This window comes from Opisthorchis viverrini, assembly GCF_000715545.1.
Source record: "Opisthorchis viverrini unplaced genomic scaffold opera_v5_300, whole genome shotgun sequence".
In the NCBI taxonomy this organism is placed as follows: Eukaryota; Metazoa; Platyhelminthes; class Trematoda; order Opisthorchiida; family Opisthorchiidae; genus Opisthorchis; species Opisthorchis viverrini.
The window spans coordinates 140,078-165,507 of record NW_008751961.1 but is presented as its reverse complement, the minus strand read 5'-3'; the positions used below and the strand labels follow the sequence as shown (position 1 = coordinate 165,507).

At 47.2% G+C, this 25,430-nt stretch overlaps 1 protein-coding gene across 1 annotated transcript; it reads left to right on the top strand.

Annotated features, from left to right (window-relative positions):
• Positions 1-10,544: 10,544 nt before the first annotated feature.
• On the top strand, positions 10,545-22,738 carry T265_09762 (hypothetical protein; the record flags this gene model as incomplete). The annotated part of the gene is made up of 3 exons (XM_009175933.1): positions 10,545-10,652; positions 10,697-12,147; positions 22,454-22,738. 3 exons carry the CDS (start codon positions 10,593-10,595, stop codon positions 22,536-22,538), a joined length of 1,596 nt encoding a protein of 531 aa, XP_009174197.1.
• Positions 22,739-25,430: the final 2,692 nt, after the last annotated feature.

The following is a 25,430-nucleotide window of genomic DNA, read 5'->3' as shown; positions in this document are numbered from 1 at the left end:
CATAATTGAAACTCCTTTGCTAATTATGTGCGAGGTGAGCGTCAACACTGAATCAGCCGCCAAGAAGGGCTTCCCCACGACTTAATGTGCCAACCCGAGCATTTGTATCAACTGCCAGAATCACGATACCTGCGCGTCTATTTGACCAGAATAACCACAAATTTCTATAGGTGTTTCTCCCTGCCTCCGAGCCGCCGTTTGTCAGAACGTATACCAACACAAAATCAAACAGTGGACCGCTTCGCGGTGCATTTTTCATTGGTCTAGTCATTCAGACAGCGCGGAGATGACTGTCTAATCGAACCCTGGAACTAGGCACAACGATTACGCCGTAGATTCCAGTAGCCAGTGCATCGTGAAAACCAGATATGGGAAGAGCAAAGTGCGAGAAAGCTAGATACGTGCCGATTGGGTTAGGATAAACGACCGGGTTGGAGGTCTTGCATGCGTGTTTCAGAGATGCAGTACATATCGGTCGAAAAAGAGACTGTCGAAGCAAAATTTACCTGTTGGCCAATCAGGCACAGTTGGGACGTTAGCAAAGAAATGTAAAACGTTTCTTCTGCCGAACAAAAACTTAGCTAAAGAGCAACGGTTAGGTAACGGAAAACCAACTAAGTTAGATGAACATTAGGTAGAAAAGACGCGTTGCCCCTCTGGTTGGTTTCGCCAATACACGATCTTCGAGGCATGATTCCGTATTTGGAGAGATTGTGCTTTTGGAGCGCAACACTGTACACATATATGTCCAACACCCCGGCGGCGTAGGAAAAATGGTCTGATTACTTCACCTGTCGTTTCACAGATTGAGTGTGCTCCGGTAACCAAATATCAGCAATCGGAGCCTCATACTGATTCGTTTATCAAGCCCGAAATACCTGACTACTCTGCTTCGGAAACTACGATGTTGAGCACCCCTTTTTACACAACAACGGACCCGACATCGTTTTCTTCACAAAAAAGGGTGTTTGGCATCAATCAATTACGAAACGAACTTATACAGGCATTCGTCGCAGTGGGATTAAATGTATCTTTGTTCCGTTTTCTCAGAGGGCTTCATCCTCCCTCGTCAAATCAAGTTTTCCGGTTTCAGCACGCAACGCCAAAATTTTGGATGAATAGAGCCCAACTGCTTTGTCGTCTGTCTTTTTCACTGTTACTTTATGAAGTAATGGTATTTTTGTCAGCTTACTTCTTGGTCTGGGTCTCCCAAACTAGCGTTCACGTCAAAATAACCACCAAAGTTTCAAAACGTATATTATCATTCAAAACGAAATCGAGAGCAAATCATATATATATAGGGTAAGCAGCGACAACCTGGAAATTCTGACGCCTTCTGAATGGACCATCGCCAACCGGCATTCGTCCAATGCTGGGTAATGGCTAGCTGTTGGGTCCAGGCCTTCGAACAACGAAGCTCGCGTTGATGCCAGAGAGGCATGCATTCTAAACACAGCAAACCATAGTGCGGCACGTTTAAAATTCGTTCTGTTACTGCCTCGCGGAACTCTGTGAAATAATTCTTTCATCGTTCAATCTGTTTAGGGAGTTCGCACTGTCGTTTGTTGATTTTTCTCCTTCTAACAGAACATTTTCCTGAAAACATCTGTTCACGGATTCACGGATTGATGCACAGGATCGAGGCTTTCGCCCCAGTTTCCCGGGGCCGTTTTGTTGTCGTCATTCAGCGGTTGTCGCTTACCTGAAAGGCTCAAGTGAACAAAGGGTGAAGCACTGCTCTTGATGTTCTCAGCTGGGGCAGTATGCTTGCCAGCGCGAGGATCCACATAAATGAATGTCTAGTAGTGCCTTGAACTGGATTCTAGAGGGAGCGTAGACAGCCGTCGGAGGAAGGTCATTCCACGCAGCTACCACCCGAAAGGAGAAAAATTATTGCCTAACGAATATGTTCGCTCTGAGCTTGAAAATCTTTTTACTATGTCCCCCCAGTGTCAACGGTGAAAAACCTGTTGGCCAAGCTTTGCTCAAACAGAGCCTTTTTCACTGTTCCTAATCTGCACCCAGCCTAAATCATGAGACTAATCAATACAGGCCGCTCGATGTTTGCATTGATGGACCACAATGCATGTGGGCGTAATGGCTGTTCATCGAATGTAAGACGCGGAATGCAATGCTGCGCCTGCAGCACCTGCCTGGTGGCACTTCAAATGCACTAGTTTACGGGACGACCAGGTAAGCCGTCCAGCTAACTCTCCTGACCCGGTTTTCCGCGCCAGCTGCCTCCCCACTAAGTGTCCGGAGCCCGACTGCCCCTAACAACCGAAAATCACATCATTTGGACGAGTGTGTCACCTGCAGGTTACGGGCAAAACGAAGGCATGCCCTGATTGGTCAGAATGCCAGCCAATCTGGATCGAGCATCTTTGACTCGACGCTTCTCACCCCCTCACGGGGATTCTGGAGATCCTTTTGGAACACTCTGCGATTACCCTATAAATACAGCTGTAATAACTTCCCTTTGTCTCCAAAACTGTCTGCGTAGGGCTACTTTGCTCTGATAAACCATAGTGGGCGGAGCAGGAAGCCAAGTGGCCGGTACAGAGTTGCACTACAATTCAGCAAGACGAAACTGGCGACGGCCAAAGCAGCACATGACTATGAGCGATTAAGGGGAATCCGTGGGGAATTCCTTTGAGCACCTCCGCTTGAAGTTTGTCGACGAAGCTTCGAAGCAGAGGGTTTGCTTGCACTGGCCTCACTGGCTTGCGGATCCTGTCTGTTCAGCGTCGCGGTTGTACTCCCCACTCAGCCTGGGCCTCAGTCGAAGCAGCTGATTTATTTTCTTGAATGATGCTGAGATCAAATGTGTCCAGATGGATTTCTAGATACAACTCACTCGGTCCTGTGGGCAAGGTCTGTGTACCTGTTGACCGGATGCGGTTCGTGTAGTGTATTTCCTGGCTGGACTAGCTTGAATCTCGTTGGGCACTGCCCCGCCGGCAAACGATGAGTCCTGAGGTCCACTGGAGGTGTCTGCCGCTGTAGTCACGAGCCCATGCTCTCCGGCCTTCGCGACAAGTTGCTTCATGATGCCGGTTGAAGTGCTCCTCCATTCTGGTGTTACGGTGACTAGCCTGCCTTTTTGTGGCCGAATAGTGTCGTGCGGTGCTCGAAGCCTCCTTCGCATCAGTGCCCCTGCTGGTGACACTCCATCAGGCGAGTTGGGATTTGGCGTCGCCCGATACGCTAACAGGGACCTTTGCAAAATCTCTTCCGTTGGTCCCTCTACTCTGGACTTCTGAAGTACCCGCTTTAAGATTTCAGCGAAGCGTTTCGCTCGACCGTTCGACTGCGGACGAAGCGGCGCTGAGCGAGAAAGTTTTATGCCACACTCCCGACAAAAGTTTGCGGACGCCGATGACGTGAACTGACTACCGTCGTCTCATACATTAGTCTCTGGTGTTCCGGAGTGACTAAACGATCGTCAGAGTTCCAGGACTGCAGTGGCAGTTGTGGGGCTGTTCACTGGGAGAATTTTCGGCCATTTACTCTAATCACCGACCACGACTAAAAAGTGTTGACCACTCACTGGACCTGCATAATCGGTGTGAAGGCGAGAATAGGGTTCGATCGGCCTCGGCCACGTGCGTAGGTTATCACGGGCAACTTGGATGCTTCAGCACACTGCAGACATGATTTTAAGATTTGCTTGGTTTGGGAGTTCATCAAAGGCCGGTAGACGTAACTCCGAACAAGGGCTTTCACCCTGTTTGTTCCCGAGTGCCCTTTATGAAACTGGTTCATGACAGCTAGTTGTAAATTCTTTGGGATGACAACACGGTCTGAAAACAAAAGGCATCCGTTGGCTAGTGGGGGTATATCACTTAGTTGTAAATCCTTTGGGTGACAACACGGTCTGAAAACAAAAGGCATCCGTTGGCTAGTGGGGGTATATCACGCTGGTTGAAGTTGTCTCAGTTCAGCTTTTGGACAGGTACGCGACCATCGGTTGCGGTGGTGCTTAATGACTTTCTGCAGCATATGGTCTTAGTCGGTACCCTGGCAGACCGTGTCAGCGGTCACTGGGAGGATGTGAATCGCTTCTGGTACTACTTGGTTAGCCTGCGGTTCCCGCGCAATTGTTGCGAGTAGGGTGTCTTCCGATTAAGGCCTACTTAACTCAATGAGTCGCGACAGTACATCGGCCTGTATGACGCTAGTTTGGACTGGTACTTGATCTTTAAGTCATATTACAGGAGCATAGTGGCACGTCGCCGGAAACGGTTGGCAGTATATGCCAGGATTACTTTCTTCTTGCGACAACCCGAATCACGATGTCAATTTCGGCGGAGAATCTACAGTTTATTTTACAGCAATAATAGAAGCAGTTCAAAGAAGCACAAATAATGTTTGTTGCACCTCTGATGCTCAGTATGTCGTTGAATGCGACAAAAACGGTTGGGCCTCCGAATTGTTTCACAGATGCTCCTGCCAGATCGATTACTGAATTCAATTTCGATGCCGTTTCTTGACGAACTGCCGAAAGTTGGTTTAGGAAACGTGAAAACATGTTTCAAACTGACTTTCCCCAATTCGATGGGGCATGAGAATTTCGAATGTTGCTGCGGAAACTGGGGACAGCTGAACACAACCAGTCCACAAAGTTCATACTTCCCAAACTCCCTCACGACCTCGGTTTCGCAGATGCTATGAAAATCCTGGCCCAGATTTTCGGTGAGCAAAGTTCCTTGTTCAATATTCGTCATCAGTGTCTCATGACTAGCAAACGATACAGTGAAGATTTAACCCCCTATGCCGGTGTGGTTACCAGGGAATGCGAGCGCTTTCAGCTCAGCACCATGACTGGAGATCAATTTAAGTGTCTCATCTTCGTCATCGCTCTTCAATCGCCACACGATGCAGATATTCAGACCCGGCAACTAAATCAAGTTGAACACGATCCAGATTTGACGCTCCAGAAACTTACCATCGAATACCAGCATCTTATTAATCTCAAGGCTGATGCTGCAATGATTGGACGTTCCAAATTTTCCCAGCCGGATATGTTAGGAGGGTTATTTTCGAAAGGAAATCAAATTCTGAGCGAACTCCTAGAAAGCCGCCGACACCTTGTGGGGGGAAGCATTCTTCACGTCACTGTCCCTATTGGAACCGCAGGTGCAGTAAGCGCATTCTAAAAGGCCACAAAGAAGAACGCCGCATGAACCACTTCAGGGGTCACGCAAACACCGACCCGACAAAAGGACGCAAGCAGAGGCCGTGACCACCACATTTGGGATGAAGTCACCCGGTCGACGCAAATCCGTCACATTATGTATCAATAGCACACCAGTTACCCTCCAACCTGTTACAGGTTCTGACCTCACTCTGATTTCAAAAAGAGCTTAGAACGGAACTGGAAGGCCACCAGTGAAACCCACGAGGTGCACCGTTGGTAATGCATCTGGTGAAAGCCTCTCACTGACCGGGAAGCTGGACCGTTCCGTAACGTTCAAGAGGATTCAAGTCAGTGCTACGTGCTACTCCATGAACTATACAGGCCTCGATCTCTTGAGCCGAAACTGGATTAATGAGCTTCAGCTCTTGAATGAACTCCTCAGTGCCGTTTGTAACGGAACAGCGGCTAATGGCTCCGATACGTTAATGAGAACACCACGTCCTGACAGTTTACTGGTCGCCACAGTTACATCCAAGCCGGAGGCAAAATGGAGCATGCGCAACACAGCGACTATTCAGCTTCCGGCAGCGACAGTCCAATTAAATGAATCCTGTCGGCAGCCTGCAACGTTTCATTCGCGGTCCGAACCCTTCACTTTACAGTCGCAGGTTCAGGCGGATCATTCTACTGCCATATGGAAAGTCAAGGAAGGGAAGCCGGCAGGAGGAACTCCACAACAGTCACACAGAGACCAGCCACTGATTCGAGGATATTGGGAATCCTCTGCACGGTGGACGCAGGGTCGACTATGTCAAACAGGATGCACAAGTGAGATCATCAGCAAGGCCACGTCAAGGGAACCAACTTCAGACAACCGACTGCAGCTCCGTAAAGAGACCATGTTGCATGGGACACCGGGCAGCCATGATATACCTCCGAATATAAGGGTACCAGATCCCAGATGGGCATGCCCGCGGCCCCAGGGACGGACCGACATGCGACAGCACCTCCGTGAATTGTCACAGAGGATTTCAAAACAGCAGTCTGTTTAAAGGCCTTCTCAAAAGGGAGGTGTCCGGAAGCCAGCCATCCATAATAACAGAACGTCACATCATTTGGACGAACCTGCCACCTGAAGGACACGGGCAAAACGAAGGCATGCCCTGATTGGTCAGAATGCCAGCCAATCCGGATCGAGCATCTTTGACTCGATGCCTCTCTCCCCCCACGGAGCTCCTGGTACTACCTTGGGGAACACTGCTATTATCCCATAAATACAATTGTATTAACTTTCCTTTGTCCCCTCAAGGTCAGTGTAGAGCTACTGTACCATTTGACATAGCAGAAAGACGAAAGTTTGCTCCCAGTGTTTGGTCGACAGCAAATCTGGTCGTCAAAAGGCGGTGCTGAACGAGCTACAAGCAACAGTGGTCGAAATTTCCGCCCACGGGGAAAAATCTCCTTGACCCAAAGCTAAAAGGCCCAAGCGGATCGGGATCTCACGGAGCGAGAAAACCCGCAAACGAAAAATCCCCTCTCGGTGTGGTCTGCCGTAGCCCCTCGAGTCCCCCGCTGAGGATGACCAGTTCCTCATACGAACCCTTGAGCAACGAAAGACCCTTCGTTGATCAGGTGATAATTAACGCTTCACTGGGACATGGCCACCACTGTGTGCTGATCTTTTATTTAACCGACTACTGAGCCGGAAATCCCGAACCTCAAACATGGATTCGAAACTTCTGCCGCGCAGACTTTTCATGAATGCGCATCATTCTTGAACAAGTTAAACTGGGACCACCTTCAGTGAAAGATCTAGATAAGATCATTGTCGGAAAGGTTCACGAGGCTGTCGCGATGTTCGTCCCAAAAAAACCGGCGCGCAGTCGGATGAGCCGCAGGCTACTTAAATGATTCGGTGACTCCTGGGAAAGTGGTTCCAACTTTTTTTCAAAAAGTTGATAAAGAGAAGAGACAGAAGATGAGCTGGCATTTCGTAAGATGCAGAACCGCTGTAAACCAGAATTCCGCCTATGGAACCTATGAAAGCAAGCCACCATTCTGGAACTCGTCAGGAAAAACAGAAATGTGCTGTTCAAATACATGAGACATCGCCGCAGAAACAGTCCATCCGCGTTCTCCTTGAGGGACAGGAACGGAAAACCGACGAGTGGCCCAACAGTGGTATCAGAGGTTTACAAAGAACACTATGCAGGTCTATATTCAATCCCAGCCTCCTCGTCACATCCACTCTTGTCAAGGAGAAACTACGAACAGCCTCTAACCGACTTGGTTTTCACGGTGGAGGACTTTCGTCAACTCTTGCACCAGATCAACCCATCCTGCGCGTTGGGGCCCGACGAGGTCCATCCAAGGATCCTGAAAGAAACGTCTTCCACACTGGCAAATCATCTACACCTGGTGTTTCGTCAGTCACTTGACGAACTGTCGCCTGGCAGCTACAGGCCTATAAGCCTCACTAGCGTGCCGTGCCAGGTGATGGAACGCATTGTGAATCGAGCTATCCTAGATCACCTTACTTCCAGCAACCTGATATCTCCAGCTCACACGGATTTCTCCCAAACCGCTCTTGCGTGACAACCATGCTCGTGTTTATGGACACCTTAAGCCAAGCCAAGGACGAAGGACTCTTATCGGATGTCATATTTTTCGACGTCTCAAAAGCATTTGATCGAGTCCCACACGTCCGGCTGCTCCACAAACTCGAGTCTTATGAGATTCGAGGGAAAATCCTACACTGGATCAAGGCGTTTCTATCACACATATCATTCCGAGTGAGAATAGGCTCGACTTACTATTCTCCGGCGAAGGGATGGCAAAGGGATTTGCAAGCTCAGAGCGCATACATTGATTAGGCAAAATTTTTCCTCATTTCGATTATCAGCTGCGTGGAATAACTTTCCTCCGACGGTTGTCCATGCTCCATCTGGAGCCCAATTCAAAGCACTATTAGACACTTATTCATGCGAGTCCTCGCTCTGGCAAGCATACTACCAACGCTGAGAACTCAAAAAGCAGTGCTACACCCTTTTCTCACTTGTGCCTTTCAGGTAAACGACAGTTGCTAAACGACAAGAACAAAACCGATCCGAGAATCCTGGGCGAAATCCTCGATCCTGCATAGCAATCCGTGAATTTTGGCCAATCTTGTGCGGGACAGGCTTTTCCATTGTAGCAGTACCTAGGTGCGAGCGGTAAAGCGGGATTCGTGTGGAATTCTGCCTAACAATATGGTTGTCACCGTGCTCCATATCCCATCAAACACTTGTGACAAATTAGGATGTGGCCTTTGAGATTCGTGCACTGACTTCATCATACACACTTCCGACAGCCAATGCAACTACCGAGATATGTAAAGCTTTCCAAAGCGTCCAGTGGCTCTCCCAGAACTGCAAGGGATTCATTTACGAACTTAGTTTTTGAAATGGGCTGGATGGCTCAGTGGGTTAGAGCGCTAATTTAATGACCGGAAGGTCCGTGGTTCGAACTCGACCTCTCCCTCGACCCGACTTTCCCTGTCTAAGCTTGGGCAACCTGGGAGTATCCGAGCCCTCGTACTTCCCTCTGGTGGCATGGCGATCAGGCTTCGATAGGGTGCTACAGTTGGACGATTTTTCCACGTTCCGGAGGACGACCTTGCACTTTGAAGGTGCAAGACGCATGCCGAAAGACGATATGATGGTGGTCGGTTTATTCAACAGAGCTTGATGACCACATCGTCTGCGTGCTCCAGACTAAAAAGGTTCTCACCAGTAACGATTTGAACTCCGAAGGTTTGAACAGCTTCCAGGGTCCGCCTCATTACTTAATCAATGACGAAGGTGTACTGAAAAAGAGACCGCATTGCTGTTAGACACTACTTTTCGTGGTGAAGTTGTCGGGGAGCATACACTTTTAAAACCCCGAAGTATGCGAATATGGAGACCGGATTATGTTCGGACACTTCTAGAGCATACCCTCCTATGCACTGAGCGAGCGACAGAATCGAACGCACGCTTGAAGTCAAGGAACACAAAGATTGCGGGTCATCTGTATATATGGCGTTGATCTCACGCTTGACAGCGTGAACAATTGGTCAGTACAACCTCTACCCGGTCAAAGTTTCGCGTGTCGTCGTAAGACCAAGCATCAGCCACGCCAGAGGCCTTGTTACAGTGGCAGTCAAGCTAACACCCTTGTGATTACTACATTCACTGCAAGTACCCTTTTTGAAAATGGGCATTATTATCGATTCACTACAGCTGCCTGGGACGATCTTTTTCCTCCTGATAGGGTTAAATACGCTAGACAGGAACGGACTGTGGAATCCACCGCCATTCTTGGACGGAGCGGTGGAAGGTCGTCAGGTCCAGCAGTACGATGACGCTTGAGTGGAGATATACGCTGAAATGATTGTGGTTGAAAGGGGCACACATTCACAACCGTTCTCCCTACTTGATGCCAGGATTCCTTATTGAAGGCAGGTGGCCGACTGAATTTCTGTTCAAAGTACTGTGCACACCGGTCCAGACGGTCCGCTTTGCCGGATATCAGGGAGCCATTTTGGTTTCTGATAATTTCGCTGACAGTAGGCTTTCGAGGACCAGTCGGACGAGTCAAATGGAGCAGCTTACCGACGCTTCCAGCATTTTCTCGCATCTTCCATTCAGACGTCTTGGCTCTACAAAACTTTTTGATAGGTGCGGACACTCAATTTCACCTGGTGGCGGGTTGAATTGTGGTTGCGGCCAGAATAAATTGTTGCCGTGCCTCCATAAATGCTGCGGTCCTATCAGAGGCACAGTTTTTGTATGGAGGTGATTGGGTTGTACCGCAAGCATGAATTCATGGTGGTACGTGCACCAGAGCTGTTTTTAGCCCATGTGCAACAGCTATCACACTATGGTCAGCACTGTCGTGCAGCGATGAGGAGGTAGGACTTGCGGTGCTTCTCCATCGGTCATACTTCCGTGAAGTGGTTGCATTGTTAGAATTTTGTAAAGGGGTATCTTTATTTCCCCTTTTTCACGTTCTGAGACCTTCCTAACAACTTTGTCCAATGTTCAGATGACTAGATCAAATCTGTGCTTATCTGTCCGTCTTAATTACCAGTAGCCTTCTAGGTATCTTGTTAAGAATGGGGACGAATTTGTCCAAACGCACTTTTCTAATCAATGGTGCGGAGAAGTTCCGGGAGTTTTTTAGCCTTGATATCCCAGGAACTGATTTCTATTGATTTCAGTCAAACCAATATCCAGGCGATCCTGTTTCGGAATCGCTCTTTGTGGACGTATCTTGCCAACCTTTCATCTATTGTGCCTCTTATGGGTTGGGTAGCAGCTGTGTGCCTTTAAACTTCGTTTTTGACAGTGCCTTCCTCGTTTTCAGCCAGTACCGTGTATTTGGATTGGCGACGAGCTTAGTACTTTTTACATACTACATTTCACGCGGTTCGATGGAGTTCCGGGGATTGCTGGCCCTGGCTTATAAGAACCAGCAGAAACGAGATAAGGAGGTAAGTTAGTCACGTAAGTTAGTCACGTATTTTTCCCATTCCAGATCAAACAACTCGAAGAACTTGCGAAAGTTAAAAAACAGGAGCGGTTCAAAGAGCTGGCCAGTGCAAGGTGTTCTGTACCTTCTGTTTGTTATCCGGCTCGAGAGAAAAAGGAGGATTCACCTAAGGTTGTCTCAAGAATCACCCCCAGTGGTGATTCAGCCCGCCCATTGACTCTCTCAAAAGCTGAATGTGGGAAAAATGAGTGTCAATCAAATCCGTCCAAAAGGATTTCGGTTTCGGTAAAAGGCGAATTGGTAAAGAAACTGGATACCGCAAGGGCGCCTGTTCCTGACTGTGCTCCCCGACCTAGTGAAACGACTTCCGTGAATAAAAAGGCAACGAAAGTAAAACCGTCATTTACTGAACTGCTTGAACTGGCCAAGAAGAATGTTGGGACACAACAGATCAAACGGAAAGCCTTTGACGATCTCATACCTTGTTCTGCAGACCCTGGTTACCGATCTTCGGACAACTCCGTAAAAAGTGATCCAAAGGGTGTATCCTATGACCCGAAACAGCCCGCCGCTGAACCACTGAGCAAGCATCCCACATCTCGACCTCCATTTGTACAAAAATGTTCAGATACGGATTACCCTAACCGTATATCCTTGCCATCCGGCACGGCCGAATGCAATAGTACGGTGGTCCCTCCCCCGGCTAAGACGCTAAGCAAAGTTCGAGGGCAATTGCAGAAACGCCCTTCTCACCCCACAAGCCCCAACTCCTCAGACCGAGTAGTACAAGCCAAAAAGCCTCAGAAACCGACTAGTATGTCATCCAGAAGCGCCATTGCGATGCAGCTAGGTTCAAATATACCACGTACCGGATTGACCGAGCCGCGGGTTTCGTCTGATCGCCAGAAAGTCGCCCCTGTCCCTTCATCGAACACTAAGAATCCCCGCTCTTCATCGGTTCCCCTTACCTCTAAAATGGTCAACTCCTCACAGACTCCAACTATACAAAAACCCCAAATGAGTACCAAAAAGTTGTCCGATCACCAAACTTTGAAGCTCAACGCGACTAGTAACACTAACTCTCGGGAAGACCAGGCTAAGAGGCCTGTTACTGTAAATAGCATCAAGAAACCGAATGGGGTTGTCGCTGTTGCCAGCCGGAGGGCGGTATCTCCAAGCCCCTCTCTGAAGAGACCTCCAGCTTCTCGTCCAATGCCTGTTTATCCAGCTCGAGGGATAGCTGCTCAGCTCGGGATCAAACCACCTGGCACCCTTGATGAAGGGGACTACAGTTACAGCGAAGATGATTACGAAAGCGACGATAGTTTCATCGATGACAGCGAAGCAGTTGAATCGAAAGAATACGCACGTGTTATCCGGGACGTTCATAAAGCCTTGCGTTTTGACCCCCGTAAATACAAAGAAGTAAATCCCTTCGACGACCTTCGCAGCATGGAAGCAAATTACCGGGAAATTGAGAAAGAAGAAAAACGCAGGTGAGCTGTCATACATCTCCACAAGGTCTTGTTCTAAACATCTTTTCACTGATGGTTGGAAAAATCTCGGTTAGGCTACTTACTCAGAAGGTGTCCAGCGGGCAGTTCGCTGATTGGACATTCAGCGAACAGTCTTTGGTATCAGATTCTTTCCGTTACCGAGAAGCTAGAGATAAAGAATCCCTTGTGACTCCAAAGTACAGTCGCCTTCGTCCGAAGGAAACGGCCAATGTAGTCTTTTTGGTGGGTTGCCCTCTCGAAAAGTCGGCAATTAGTCCAAGATTGGGTATTTCGCGTCAAGTAGCTTGTTCCAACGAAGTTCTTATAAATCGAGGTTGTAAGACAGTTACGTGCTATCCGGTCGCTGCGACCACCCACCTAGCGCGCTGGTTTTCACTGATGAGGAATTATTCTCTTGAAAGAAATTTAGATGTTACAGGGTAGCACTGGAAGGCAAGAACAAATTGGCTTGTCCTCAAATCTATCGCACACTAGTGGATATTCCTCCCAACTTGGAAGCGTTCCAAGAGGGGAAGTCCGCGCCTCGGAGATAATCTCAAGGCGCCGAATTCCCTCTCCGCGAAGAACTAACTTCCCCAGACTTGACCAGGAGACGTCTTAATCCCCCAACTTACCGATTTACTCCAAAAATGGAAATACTTTGGGTCACTCATTCGTATATCAACTGTCATCTTGGAAGACTGAAACCACAAGCACTACTTATGTAGTACCCATCAAATCCCGATTGCGTTGGAACAGGACTTAGCAGATAATCTAGCGCTAGGTGCGTGCAGTGAGAGAGAACGCGTCGCAATTGCTATACGAATAGAACGGAGTAATGCTGGAACAGAGAACAATGTAACAGAAATACTTTGGTCACTCATTCGTATATCAACTGTCATCTTGGAAGACTGAAACCACAAGCACTACTTATGTAGTACCCATCAAATCCCGATTGCGTTGGAACAGGACTTAGCAGATAATCTAGCGCTAGGTGCGTGCAGTGAGAGAGAACGCGTCGCAATTGCTATACGAATAGAACGGAGTAATGCTGGAACAGAGAACAATGTAACACATGGGACTCGATATTTGGAGGTGTCCCAGCACCTACGCTGTTTCCGCTGAACTACACTGGTAGTCATCATCATATTCAGCTGTGAAAATAGCGTATTTGTTATGCAGTGGGTATAGTTACCACGTTTTCTTCGATGACTTGAGGAAATAGGGTTGGATAGCTCCGCACTGGAGGTGTTGGATATAATTGGTGCCTAAATACAAGGGTATCAGTAGACTTCTCGTTGAAAAAAACGGGAGGAGGGCTATGCGTTGAAGGCAATAACTTTGATGCACGAGCGTTATTCATGGCTCGACTGGGCTCTTTCTGATAATGTCTCTAACCATCGATGTATCCTATCTAAAAGTCCCCATCCAGCGAAACGGCAGTGACTAGCACAGTTGAGTTTGCTGGTAATGGCTTTTCATCATGGCTTTTACATTTCGCTGCCAAGTCACCAAGTCATTGCTTGACTTCTGGCTCGTTTCCACCTTGCGTAGTTGTGTGAAAATGGGTACTCTAGGAATTCGGTCGGTTGATTTACGAATCACATCGAAACGGCATAGCACAGTTGAGTTTGCTGGTAATGGCTTTTCATCATGGCTTTTACATTTCGCTGCCAAGTCACCAAGTCATTGCTTGACTTCTGGCTCGTTTCCACCTTGCGTAGTTGTGTGAAAATGGGTACTCTAGGAATTCGGTCGGTTGATATACGAATCACATGACCAAGCCAGCACAACCCAATCTGTCGTTTGTGGTCTATTCTGAAAACCATGCAACGTGCTTCAGCATCACTCATCCATGTTATCACCAAACTCGCTCAATGCTCCGAAGGCACCGATTGTCAAATACTGAAGGTTTTTTAACGTCGTCAGTGCATAGAGGCCAGGTTTCTGACCCATATAACGGTATGAAGTGTACCGCACCATTATAAACTCGACCCTTAGCAGACAAACAGATGTTACATGCTCGAGATAACTCAGTGGTTAAGGCACCACCTTACGGACTGGAAGGTCCCTAGTTCGGAATTAACCTCAGCATCTCGACTGCTCCTGTCTAGGCTTAGGCAGCCTGCAATATCCCAGCTCTCGTGCCTCCTTATGTCGGCATGGCAGCTAGGCACCGAAAGGGTGCTACAGCTGAACGATTTTTTAAAATTGATTTTACGCCTGCACCAAAGGTGATGCAGGTTCACAAAAACTGCTTTGGCCCTCTCAAACGAGACGAAAGTGCCGCCTTTGACTAGACAAATGGGGCCGATGCAGCTGCCCTGGTAGACGAGTTCGTCCACTACCTCAGTTGGGTCACCCGCAAGCATGAGGTTAGGGTTCGAGCCCTCAGTCTTGTAGCAGCATTCTACGCTTTGCAGGTATGAAATGCATGCCAAACCAGTGAGGCAGAATTATTTAGATTACTTAATGTGTAACGGTAACTCTTCGTCATTTTGTCGTGTGGTTAGATGATTTACGTTGGTGCTACATTCATAATGACAGTCCCGCACAGGCTCGACAATAGTTGACATATCCAACTTTGAGAATACACTGAAGTAAGGGTAAGTTTAACCAGGCCCAAGCAAAAGGAGTTCGCTGATGTGGTAAGATATTATAATGGCTGTGTTTATGACGTAATCGGTTTGACCGAAAAAATGGGACACAGGACACCTGGTAGTTCCAGTGTGGTGCTTTCTCTTGGATAGTAAAAGAACCAGTTGAGGGTCAGAAATTGGGTTCTCCTTGGTACCCTGGGATCTGTTATTTCGAGGAGGATTACGACGGCCAACACAGTGACCCCAAGGTTGTCTCGTCGACAGGAAGAACATTTTATTATCTTGCGCAACCGAGACTACAACCCATGATGTCCGAGATCGCTGTAATTGTGGCGCTGGAGTAGCATTCATTGAGTCCATGGACGTCACGAATATCGGTCTCGGTCCTGGGGCAACTATCAGTTAGCTGATCAGTTAGACCTGTTGGCATTTCACGCCATTTCAGCATGCAGATGATGTTCTAGGATTCTTGTGTGTGGTAAATCACAATCGATGTGATGCTCGCTGGAAAGCCGTCTCCGGCGATGTATTGAATATTCTAGAGGGAGCGGCAGCGGAGCAAATCAAGGGACTCACGCGCTCTTAATAACGCTTCGCACATAATGCGCTTCTACCAATTCACAAGAATACTCCACATGATACGTTCACTTGTCAAGGTCGTTAGTTGGTAGCATTAATACACCTTGGATTGAACTGAACATCCATAAACTAACAGAAATCGGTTTTCATGACTGGTGGCGATCGCGTTTCCCGACTGACTGAAATCGCCCCCTGATTGAAAGTAATAAGGCAAAGGTTTTTCGGTCCATCCTGGAACGCTTGGTATTTCGTTCATCAATCCACTGATAAATTTCACATTTACTGACCGGTTCGTTTAAGGTGCTTTGTATTCGCGGCGAGGAATCTAGGCTTACTGCACTCGATGTTTAGTTTAGCTTGACAATCATCTAGATGTTTATGTTGTAGCTGTCTGATGATCAACTACAAAAACCACATCTTGTTTACCGCACCATATTTCCATGAACTCATCCGGTGTAATGAGTTCATTGCCCGGCCTAAAACTGTCTACTTGTGGTGGTCGGGATTCTGTGCTGCAATGGTTCTGTGGGGTATGTTGGCTGGAACTCAATTACTAAGGGTTCAAACACGCCAGAAAGGCCTATGGGGAAGCCCGACGAAGAACAGTGAGTCTCAGTGCTGCGAGTAATCGTATTGCGAGGCTGTTTGCGGGTAAATTCGTACCGTCCTCCGCGATAGGAGTGTGAAGACAGTAAGGTGTTTCCCCCAGGAGACCACTATGCCCATATTTACAGAAGCAGCGACAGTGTCTTACCCTGAGGAAGGACGGATTAGAAAGGGTGTGCCCCAAAAACCGCACATTCCGATCGTTCAGCGGTTGACCGTGACCGCCGGAGCATTATTCAATACGGTCGAAATAGTTTTAGAACCAAAGGGTCTGGTGCTGCCCAAAAGGCACCTGATGTGCGCAGCTGCATTAGAAGTGAGACAATAATACCCTACTTCCTGCGTCCTATGGCAGCTCCCTGCATCTAGGCGAGTCAAACTATCGAGTCCTTGGCCTCGTAAAGAGTCCCACAAGAAAACCCTAACAACCGCCGTCTCGCGGTTCAGACTTTAGAGTCAGAGGCTAGGGGCAGGGTCTCCGAACAAAACCCCGCATCCTCCCACTACCTTGTGGGTCAAATTTTTGAGTCAAAGTCTCAAGGTGGGGTACCTCAACCAAACCTTATTCTTCGGTTTTGTAACCTGGAGGTGGCTCATCCTCACAGCGCTTAATTCATTCACCATCATTAATTGACGCCTCCCCGCACGCCCCTAGTCGAATCGGAGACGTGGCCTCTACGCGCACATGCGAAAGCTGCTAATGTCTGGTTATCGAGGTTTCTGAAGCATTTTCGGGTCTGGTGGGAACGTAGGATCAGTAATGCTAGAGTACGGCAGATACTTTCATGAAAAAGGAACTGTCCTCCGGTAGATGTTTTGCTCATACTTCATAGGTTATGTTGGTTATGACATGTTCCCCATGCCAGAAGACCATCTGCATCGCAGAGCTATTTTCGCCCAGCCCTGTCCTGAGTGGAGGCAACCGAGAGTTGTACAGTGTATGATCCGGCAACGAAGTGTGCAAACACTTACCAGTAGACTCTTTCGGGTCCACAAATTCCGCCTCCTTGGTGGGCACCTCGAGATTCAACTCACCAAAGATTAATGACACTGGCAGAAGTTGTCCAATCGCGCAGTCGTTGGTTCTCGTACATCAAAGCTGTTGCTTTCAGTGCATTCGTAGCTACCCAGTTCCCGAACTAACTGAACATACCATCGCCTCCAAGGCTTGGCTGTATGTCCCACACTCTTCCACTTACTAAACTGTAGCAGCTGAAACAAGTGTGCCTATGGTACCTGGTTTATAGCTGATAAATTAAATTGATTGAATCGACCGGATGCAGTTGAGCAATGTATTTACTTACGAGCAGATGCGGGGTTTGTCGAATTCATGATAACTACTCCCTTTCGAACGGTCATCGTCCTTTGCTGGCGTAGTCCATCAAATCATTGGGCTCAAGTCGCACTATTATCAGAGTTCTAAAACAGTGCGGGGCCTTGACCACACCGGATAGTCATAACAGCTGAGGTACCAACCGGGACAGTTGTATCGAACTGGCCACACACTCTCCTGCTGATGTGTTAAACCAGGTGCATCCAGCATGTGCTGATACAGAATTGGTGACGAGCTCTTCTCATCTGTTAGATAGGTGGGAGTTCAAATTCCCGTATGGCTAAGGACATGCACCACTGGTTAACTTTCATAACAGCGAAACTCGAGTCGAATGTGTCCTAGCTTTGATGTGGGTTATGCACAGTGATCGCGTCAGGGCAGGAGGGAGATACTTTGAACGGGGAAATATGTATACCTGTTACACTCCGATCGCTCCATCTAGGCCTCATGATCGTGCCGTTTCATCCTCAACAAACACCTCTAAAATACGTCAACTGCGAGTGTCCACGCGTAGATGCCGTGCGTGCATCCGCAAGTCCAAAATGATGTTAGATACCGAGCACTGGCATGATAAATTAAAATATGCGTGAAATTCGGTGGACAACTACCTTCGACGATATGTTGAACAGTTGAGTATCCTAGGCGGAGCGGTTGCAGAGTAGGTACAAAACAGGCTCATCAGCTCAAGACAGCTCACTGGTTACGGCGCTAACTTACAGACCGGAAGGTCCATTTTTCGAATGCAACCTCTGTATCTCGACTACTCCCTTCCAGGCTGGAGCAACCTGGCATTATCTTCCTTCGGGTGGCATAGCAGCTATGCAAGTGCACTAGGTCATGCGCGGGAATCTAATCACAGATTCAGGATAAACAGATATTATATCACAACTTGGACGATGCGGTAGTAAGGAACGTTCTTCTTCCTTACGCCGTTGAAAGCACGCTAACAACGTAAAAGGCTAAATTAACACTAATTTGTTCTACAGAATCGCCATCTGTCAACTTTTTCTGGAGGGTCACGGGACTTTATTTAGCTGGTGTCGATCACCGTTTAACTCACTCATGATAGGCGTCAGCAATGTCGATGACCGCTTCCGCTCTCTGTCTCTCTCGCTTCATCTAACTAACTGAAGGGTCACAATTTAATGGGCCGAAGCCGAATTGTGATTGGTCCGAGTAAGCCCAAGCCCACTAGCATCTTGGCAATATAAAAGGAAACAACTTGTTTCTCTCGTCTGTCTGTTTCAATAACAAAGTATCTAGATTTTTTCTTAGCCACGCTCGAGCTCTTTTCACGAATTCATGAATTTTGCTCAGTCATTCCGTTCGTAGAATCCCATTTTATAGTTTGAAGCTGCTACAACACAAGTCCTCGTTTCATTTTGCTTGAAATTCCTTGTCCATAGGAATACTATTCTTGATGTTTGCTTTTTCGGATATGGGTTTCTCGATCGCCAAGTTACCTAGTTGTTGCACATTCGATTGGCGATCGATCTATTGTCTCAGTCCAAATAGGTTACCACGCATGATTGGCTTGCTTGTGTAAGAAACGGGAATCAATGGTTGGAAAGTTTTTGACCTTCGGGATGACCGTTATGGCTATAACGGGCTGTCAACGGCGATCCTTGCGAGACACATTAAAAGAACAATCTACAATGCATAGGAAAACACCGTTAGTTTATTCTTGTAGGCAATACCTTGTAACTTAACATCAGAACAAACAAACCGAATTTTCACCGTACTACAACCAACAGTTTCAGCCGCTGTGTAGAGCTGATTGGTTGACAAGACAACTCTGCACAGACGTATAAAACAGCTAACTGCTCCACACTGTATGGAATTTCGGTGTTTCTACATCCACTGTTCACAGGTTAGTTCTGATGGTACGATCGGATGTGTCGCACCACGAAGTCCTGACTCGCAGGCGTCTCCCCCACCTAAAAGGAGCAGGATACTCCTTCAGAATGTCATCAGTTAGCGGCCGCATTATGTATCTTTTTTATTGGTACGATTTAGGACTTATTTCGTCCATGTAGCCTGTTGAAGGTATTGTTGTTGTGGGGTTGTTGGTAGCAACCTTACAATTGTTATTCGATTCCAAATAGCTAAACTACCTTCATGTCGAAATTCAGGCTCTGAAAACTGTCGCAATGAGGTTTGCACCTAATAATACGGATTGATATATCGAATTATTAGATAGCAAAGCCATTAAGGCTCATGAGTTGTAAGTAAGGGGCCGTATGGTCCACGTGATCCTCGAGATAACAGGACAAGAACGAACGTATGCTGGTCCCTTGTTTGGTAGTTAAGGTCACTCTAGTATCACGTGTGCCCGGAGTTGTTCGGCGCATGTCCCTATAAAGTCTAATCAGGACCGAGCTGTCAGTAGTAACACAGCATGATTACTCAACCACACACACGCCATTGATGAATTTTTCGCTATCAAGTCCGGATCCCTCGGAGCTTGGTTATTCAGTGAAGGTTAGCTGATAAACTTGTATGAACAACATGTTTGAAACATTATTTTTGTGATATTTTTCATTTTTCATCCTTCTCTACATCACCATAGGTTCGATCCTGCTTGTATTCTATAGCTTATGTATGAATCTAGTTTCTATACAGGCATGCTTTATTCCGCCACTTACCAGACTTTTCAGTCTATTTTTGGGATGCTTTGCACACCGATGCATCCCTGTCGTCTAATTTGACGTTCTTCTAGGAGTGTACCATAACTTCCTGTTGCGAATACCTTATTCGGAGGCTGACTGAAAGCACTACATAATGGACCTAGTTGTTTTATCCTCAGTCTGAAGGAAAGTTTAAGAAAAGCGGTATTGTACCTCATGTCCAACAGTAAAATCTCCGCTAGTTTTTATGGCTGTCACGGGGATGAAAAATTTCGTTCAAAAGTTCCAAAATTCAAAAGCCCAGTTGGTTCGTCTCCAGCATATGGTATCCTATCCTAATACGACGATTTAAGCACCTCACCAACCTCGAGCATACCCACACTGCACCCACAAAGTCTTCTGTCAGGTTGGTCAATGGATAGTGTTCTGACAACCACAGTCTTCTTGCCCTACAGATTGGGCCACTGTGTTCGTAGTGTTCCGAACATCGCTGCTTTGCGGTCACGCTTTTGAGCTGAAGACTCCTATCGAAGGCCCTAGTCGTCCTCCTGTTTGGGTTAGGACACCTTGGCGGTATCTCAGCCCACGTACAAGCATGGAGCCAGACGAACAGTCATGGCGATTAAGTATTGATATTTACTACTGAGGCGTTGTTTTCGATTACCTATTAAGGCTCCTAAAACATTCTGTTTCACTCAATCGCGTAAAAAGCATGATAACCTTTTGACTACTTGACAGGTCTTCACAAAGCCCTCCTGTCGCTGATATGCACCTCATCCGAAAATTGCTGCCGAGATCATGCTGCTGCCATAAGAACAATGTAACATGGGCATACCGAACACACTACTCATAAGGTTACAGAAAAAAGCTTTGACGAGCGGGTTTACCCTTCTCTGCATGATATATGCAGACCAGAATTAAACTGCATTCGTTTTGGCACAATCCGAGCGGAAATTTCAAAATACCTGGGGAAATAGAGGTCTACACAACCACTGCTTGTGTTCGTTAGCTAATTTTTCGAAGCTGCAGATGATACATCTTTTTTATCGGTATTTCTCGGCCGACCGTATGAAATTACTTGCACGATCCAATCTGTAGGCGATCCGCAATGGTTCGGACAGTTCTTTCATCGGGTTGGCTATACGTATGTAATGACGACTCTATTTTTAACTTGATTCCACTTCTATGAACCTCTCAATTTGTTTTGATGTAGAGCTCCGTTGCCGCCTTTTCCGCCTGTTTCGGAGCCATCGGTCTTGTTTAATTCAGTTCATTAGCCATAAACTAGGTTTCAAGGTTACGTTAGTTCCAGTTGCTACAGCTTCAGTAGCCAGAAAATGAGAGACTGGGATATTTAGCCAAGCATTGGAGGTGATGGCTTTGATGCGCGAGCTCTACTGACTGTATGATGAAACCATGTCTGCCAGTATCATTGATCAATGGTGAATGGACTGCCGAATCTCCCATCCAGGGGGGCGGCAGATGTCGCACCACCAAGTCTACTGGCCAGTGTTTTCATAGTTCATCTTCAGGTCACATACTGTCCATCTTTCGATCGCTTCTACTAAGTAAATGTCTGGGCGAGAACTCTGCGAGCCAGACTGTCTCCTGGCATGCGAGGTACCAGGGTAGCCCGTGAAGCGTGAGGAATTCAGTTATCTTGAGAGAGAGTTCCCCTTCCTAAAACTATTTGGCATACCTTAGCATTACCTATCCGATGTTCACACCAGACCGGACCAATCGTTCGCAGACACCGATAGTCAAACTGACATCCTTCGTGTGTCCTCTGCGCGTATAGGTCACACCTCTGGTCTATAAAGCATTATGGATCACACTGCTGTAGTGTGAACTCTCACCCTGACGGATAAACTGAAGCCACGGCGGCGCCGTAGGTGTCGGGGGTTGACGAAAGCTGTCCGATGGCTTGAGGGGTTGGTTGGATGTTCAACACTAAATTTCTACCGCGTTAAGTGGTATGATGAACGCTGAACATTGACGTTTACACTGGCGTATCGCACCAACTGAGATATGAGCAGCCTAGTGCGGTACGTCCGGTTGAAAAAGAGCACCATAAACGAGAGATTCATTTGACTTTCCCGTGAAAACTTAATTGCTTTGCAAATGAGTGTATTTCGCTACTTTGCTGCAATTTGGGTTCAAGTCGAACTTAAGGTTGAGGGGACTGCGTCTACCTGACGAGCCCCAAAAAGGGCAAAACCTATCGTGGGCTATTTGAGTGTTTTCAGCAACCTTGTGTATAGTGTGTTACGTCTGTACAATTAATCAACTTCGCTACTATACTTCGGCAGTTCTAACCGAAAATATTCGCGCTTGTACATCAGCTTTTGTTTTCATACCTTGAGATGGTGCATATATATAGATAAAAGGTCGGCATGATGCTAAGCCTTTACTGGTCAGGTCAACAAGTGGCCTAACATGGCATGTGCGTGATTCGATGGTGGCCCCGGACACTGAAAATCGTTCGTCTTTATCGGTCCGGTTCCTCTGTCTCGTTAGGTTTCATCCCACCCTTTCTCTTTTTCTTTCTACCTCAATTTTAGTGCTCGCATTGCTGCTCAAGAAGATGCCCTCGAGCTGGAAAGGGATCTGGAACGGAAGAGACAGAAACTGATGCTACGGAGTTAGCGTCGAACGAATTCACTAAAGCATGTCCTTTTTGGTTTTTGTGTCTGCCGCTGCGCTTTTGAGCTCGACCGCCTTCCCTCCATTCCACACCCCGCCAGTCCTTTGCTTGTGATGCTGTATTGTGATGTGTACCGATGTCTTTCGCAGAACCTGCTTTTTTGCACCCCTTTTTGGTGGATAAGAAGCATTGTGACAACCTGTAAGCAGATTCTGGTTCTTTTTAGTCATCACTGAGCGTTCAGTAACAAAGCCAAACCAGATTTTCGCACCGTGTTTCGCCGTTTACTTAACAGTGCTCCGAACTCACAATATTATATCGGGTCAGGTAGGTCTGAGTGTTGAATGTATGCTGGAAAAGCTAACGATCAATTAGGATAAGCGCTTGTCTACCGGTCCTACGTGTGAGGAAAAGCGGGAATAATATCTGCCTACTCAGATTGTGGCCAGATACCCTACGACGCTTAGGTGCACCAGACAAAATACGACTCCACATTGCTAGATCTACTTGCGCACTGCTACGTATATCTACCTGCTACCTACTTTCGCTTACAGTCGCCAGAGTGTAGAGTTATTGCGTAGCCTTTAATATACACCCAAACAGGGACTAACTAGTTTATATCTGATCACGTATGTTGTTTGATCTTCTGGCTGGAGGACTAATGCAATCTAGACACGTTAGGCGACAGGTACTTCTAGGTGTGATGCCTTGCACATATCAATACTGGTCTATCCCATACTACTATGCTTCCAGGGCGCACTATCTCCTCAAGCAAGTTAAGTGTACTTTTTCAACTTCACTGATTATAGCGGGGTACTATATCGATACGGTATTATGCAACCAACTCATCCAACCGAAGTCTGCAGCAACTAATCTGACCCCGAATATATCAAAGCCTGCTAGTTTTACTGTTGAAGTAAGTCTAAGACCGTCCTGTATTTAAGTCTGCCAGCTAGAGTGCGAGCTTACCTTGGCGGTTGGCTCTTTTTCTCACGCCACTCGTTTATTTGTACTGCTTTCAAGTTGTAAACATGTTTAATTCTTGCTGGTGGTATACGTAAGCTCTTCGAAAAGTGGGCTCCCCCTCTTTTGTGATCAGTCTCCCGGCTTACAGGGACTGCCAGTATAGACTTTCCCGAGAGATTGGACTTATCGATTTCGATACTCTCAGGCGAGTAGCTCGTCCTACCCGTTTCCCTTCGTACGCATCGCCGGTTAGTGACAAACCGTTTTTCCGTTCCACAAATCCGAGATCCTTGTTTTTTAGCTAACCAGACTTTCTTTATGGAAAATTACCCATTTGGGCTAACATCCCCCGTTCGCAGTAGTGGTGTGTGTCATGCATATCCCACAAGACAAATCCAGTAACTTGTCTCCAAACAACTGCTCATCAGAAGAGCAGGTTGAAGACCAAAAATTGAAGATTTCTGGTTCATTGTTACTCATTTTGAAGAATGCCAATTCATTGCTAGAGGTTAAGGAATTTCCAGTCCGTAAGGTATCCTTCCCACCAGGAGAGTATCTTCCGGGAAATCAGAACAACAAATAATAATCGTTCAGCTGTGGTACCTTTTCGGTGCCTAGCTGACAGGCCCTCAATGGGGATCAGAACAAACTCCCTCTTAGCATATAAGTGATCAATATAAGCGATTAATTTGAGTGGTAGAATTAGACCACTGTGCGCAGCATGCGTGTTTCAACTTCGTGGTACTTCATTTGGCCTCGAAAAGCTGTCAATAGAGCCGGCTCACTCATGTATGTAACTGGGTGTTACACATGTCATGATAGTAGCTCCTACTCAACTGAGAAGGAGAAAGAGCTGCTCAGATGCAACCGATCAATGCAGGTTGCTTATTTCCTATCATAGATGCCACCTATCGGCCCCGAGTGAAAATAAGCCGATTGCTGATCTTTCTCTCAAAAAATTAGTGCAGCTTTTAAAGGAAGGAGGTACGCATTAAGACGGGTTTCTAGTGTTTTCTGTAGGGAGGATCGAAGTGCCGCTGCCTTCTTGTCGACTGCTGATCACAAAAGTTCTCGTGACTACCTATTGCCACTCAGTTGGGCCCTGGGAATGAACTTGAAGGTTTACGACTGCACATTTTCTCTCAAGTGTCATCAAGCTTTTGGTTCAGGTGACCCCCCCCCCCCACTGTTCTGTCCTCAGTCAACGCTTGTCTGATCTGCTTGCCTGTATTTGGGGAAAGTAGTGTCCCAGGCAACTGGGGAGAGTCAGTGATAGTGACCGTTTTCAAAGTGGGATTCAGAGTGAGGGCTGTAACCAGAGAGAGGTCACGTTGATTCCGGTCTTAATGAGACTGTTCGCATCACCGGCGCTTCATCGTCTTATGGTAGATCATGAAACACTGACTCGGGAGCAGCAAGAGGGGTTCCGGCCTGGTAGGGGTTGCGTTGACCAAATCTTCACCCTCTGTCAGGTGCTGGAAAAACGATATACGTATAAACGACCCATATTTATAGTATTCCTGGACATCCAAGGCGCATTCGACTCGGTAGACGGGTCTGTTGTTCTTGACATGCTTGCTCATCAAGGAGTGTCCCGGAAGCTTGTGAACAATACGTTCGTTGTATTCTGAGATTTCCGGACGTATGAGAGTATACGGAGAACTCTCCAAAAGCCTCGGTACACAGCGGTGTCCGTCGGTGATACCTACTCTCTCCATCCCTATTTAATTTCGTGGTCGGTGAAGCAATTGAATGAACGCTGGCAGGTCTTCAAAACTCTGATATACACAGCCGCTGATGAAAGCCTTGTCGATCTAGAATACGCAGATGACATCATTGTTGTCTGCGAAAGACGTAGGTGCCTTTAGATGAACTGACCAAAGGTATCCCATCCTTTGGCGTACTCGTTGCACCCACAAGAGTGTAAG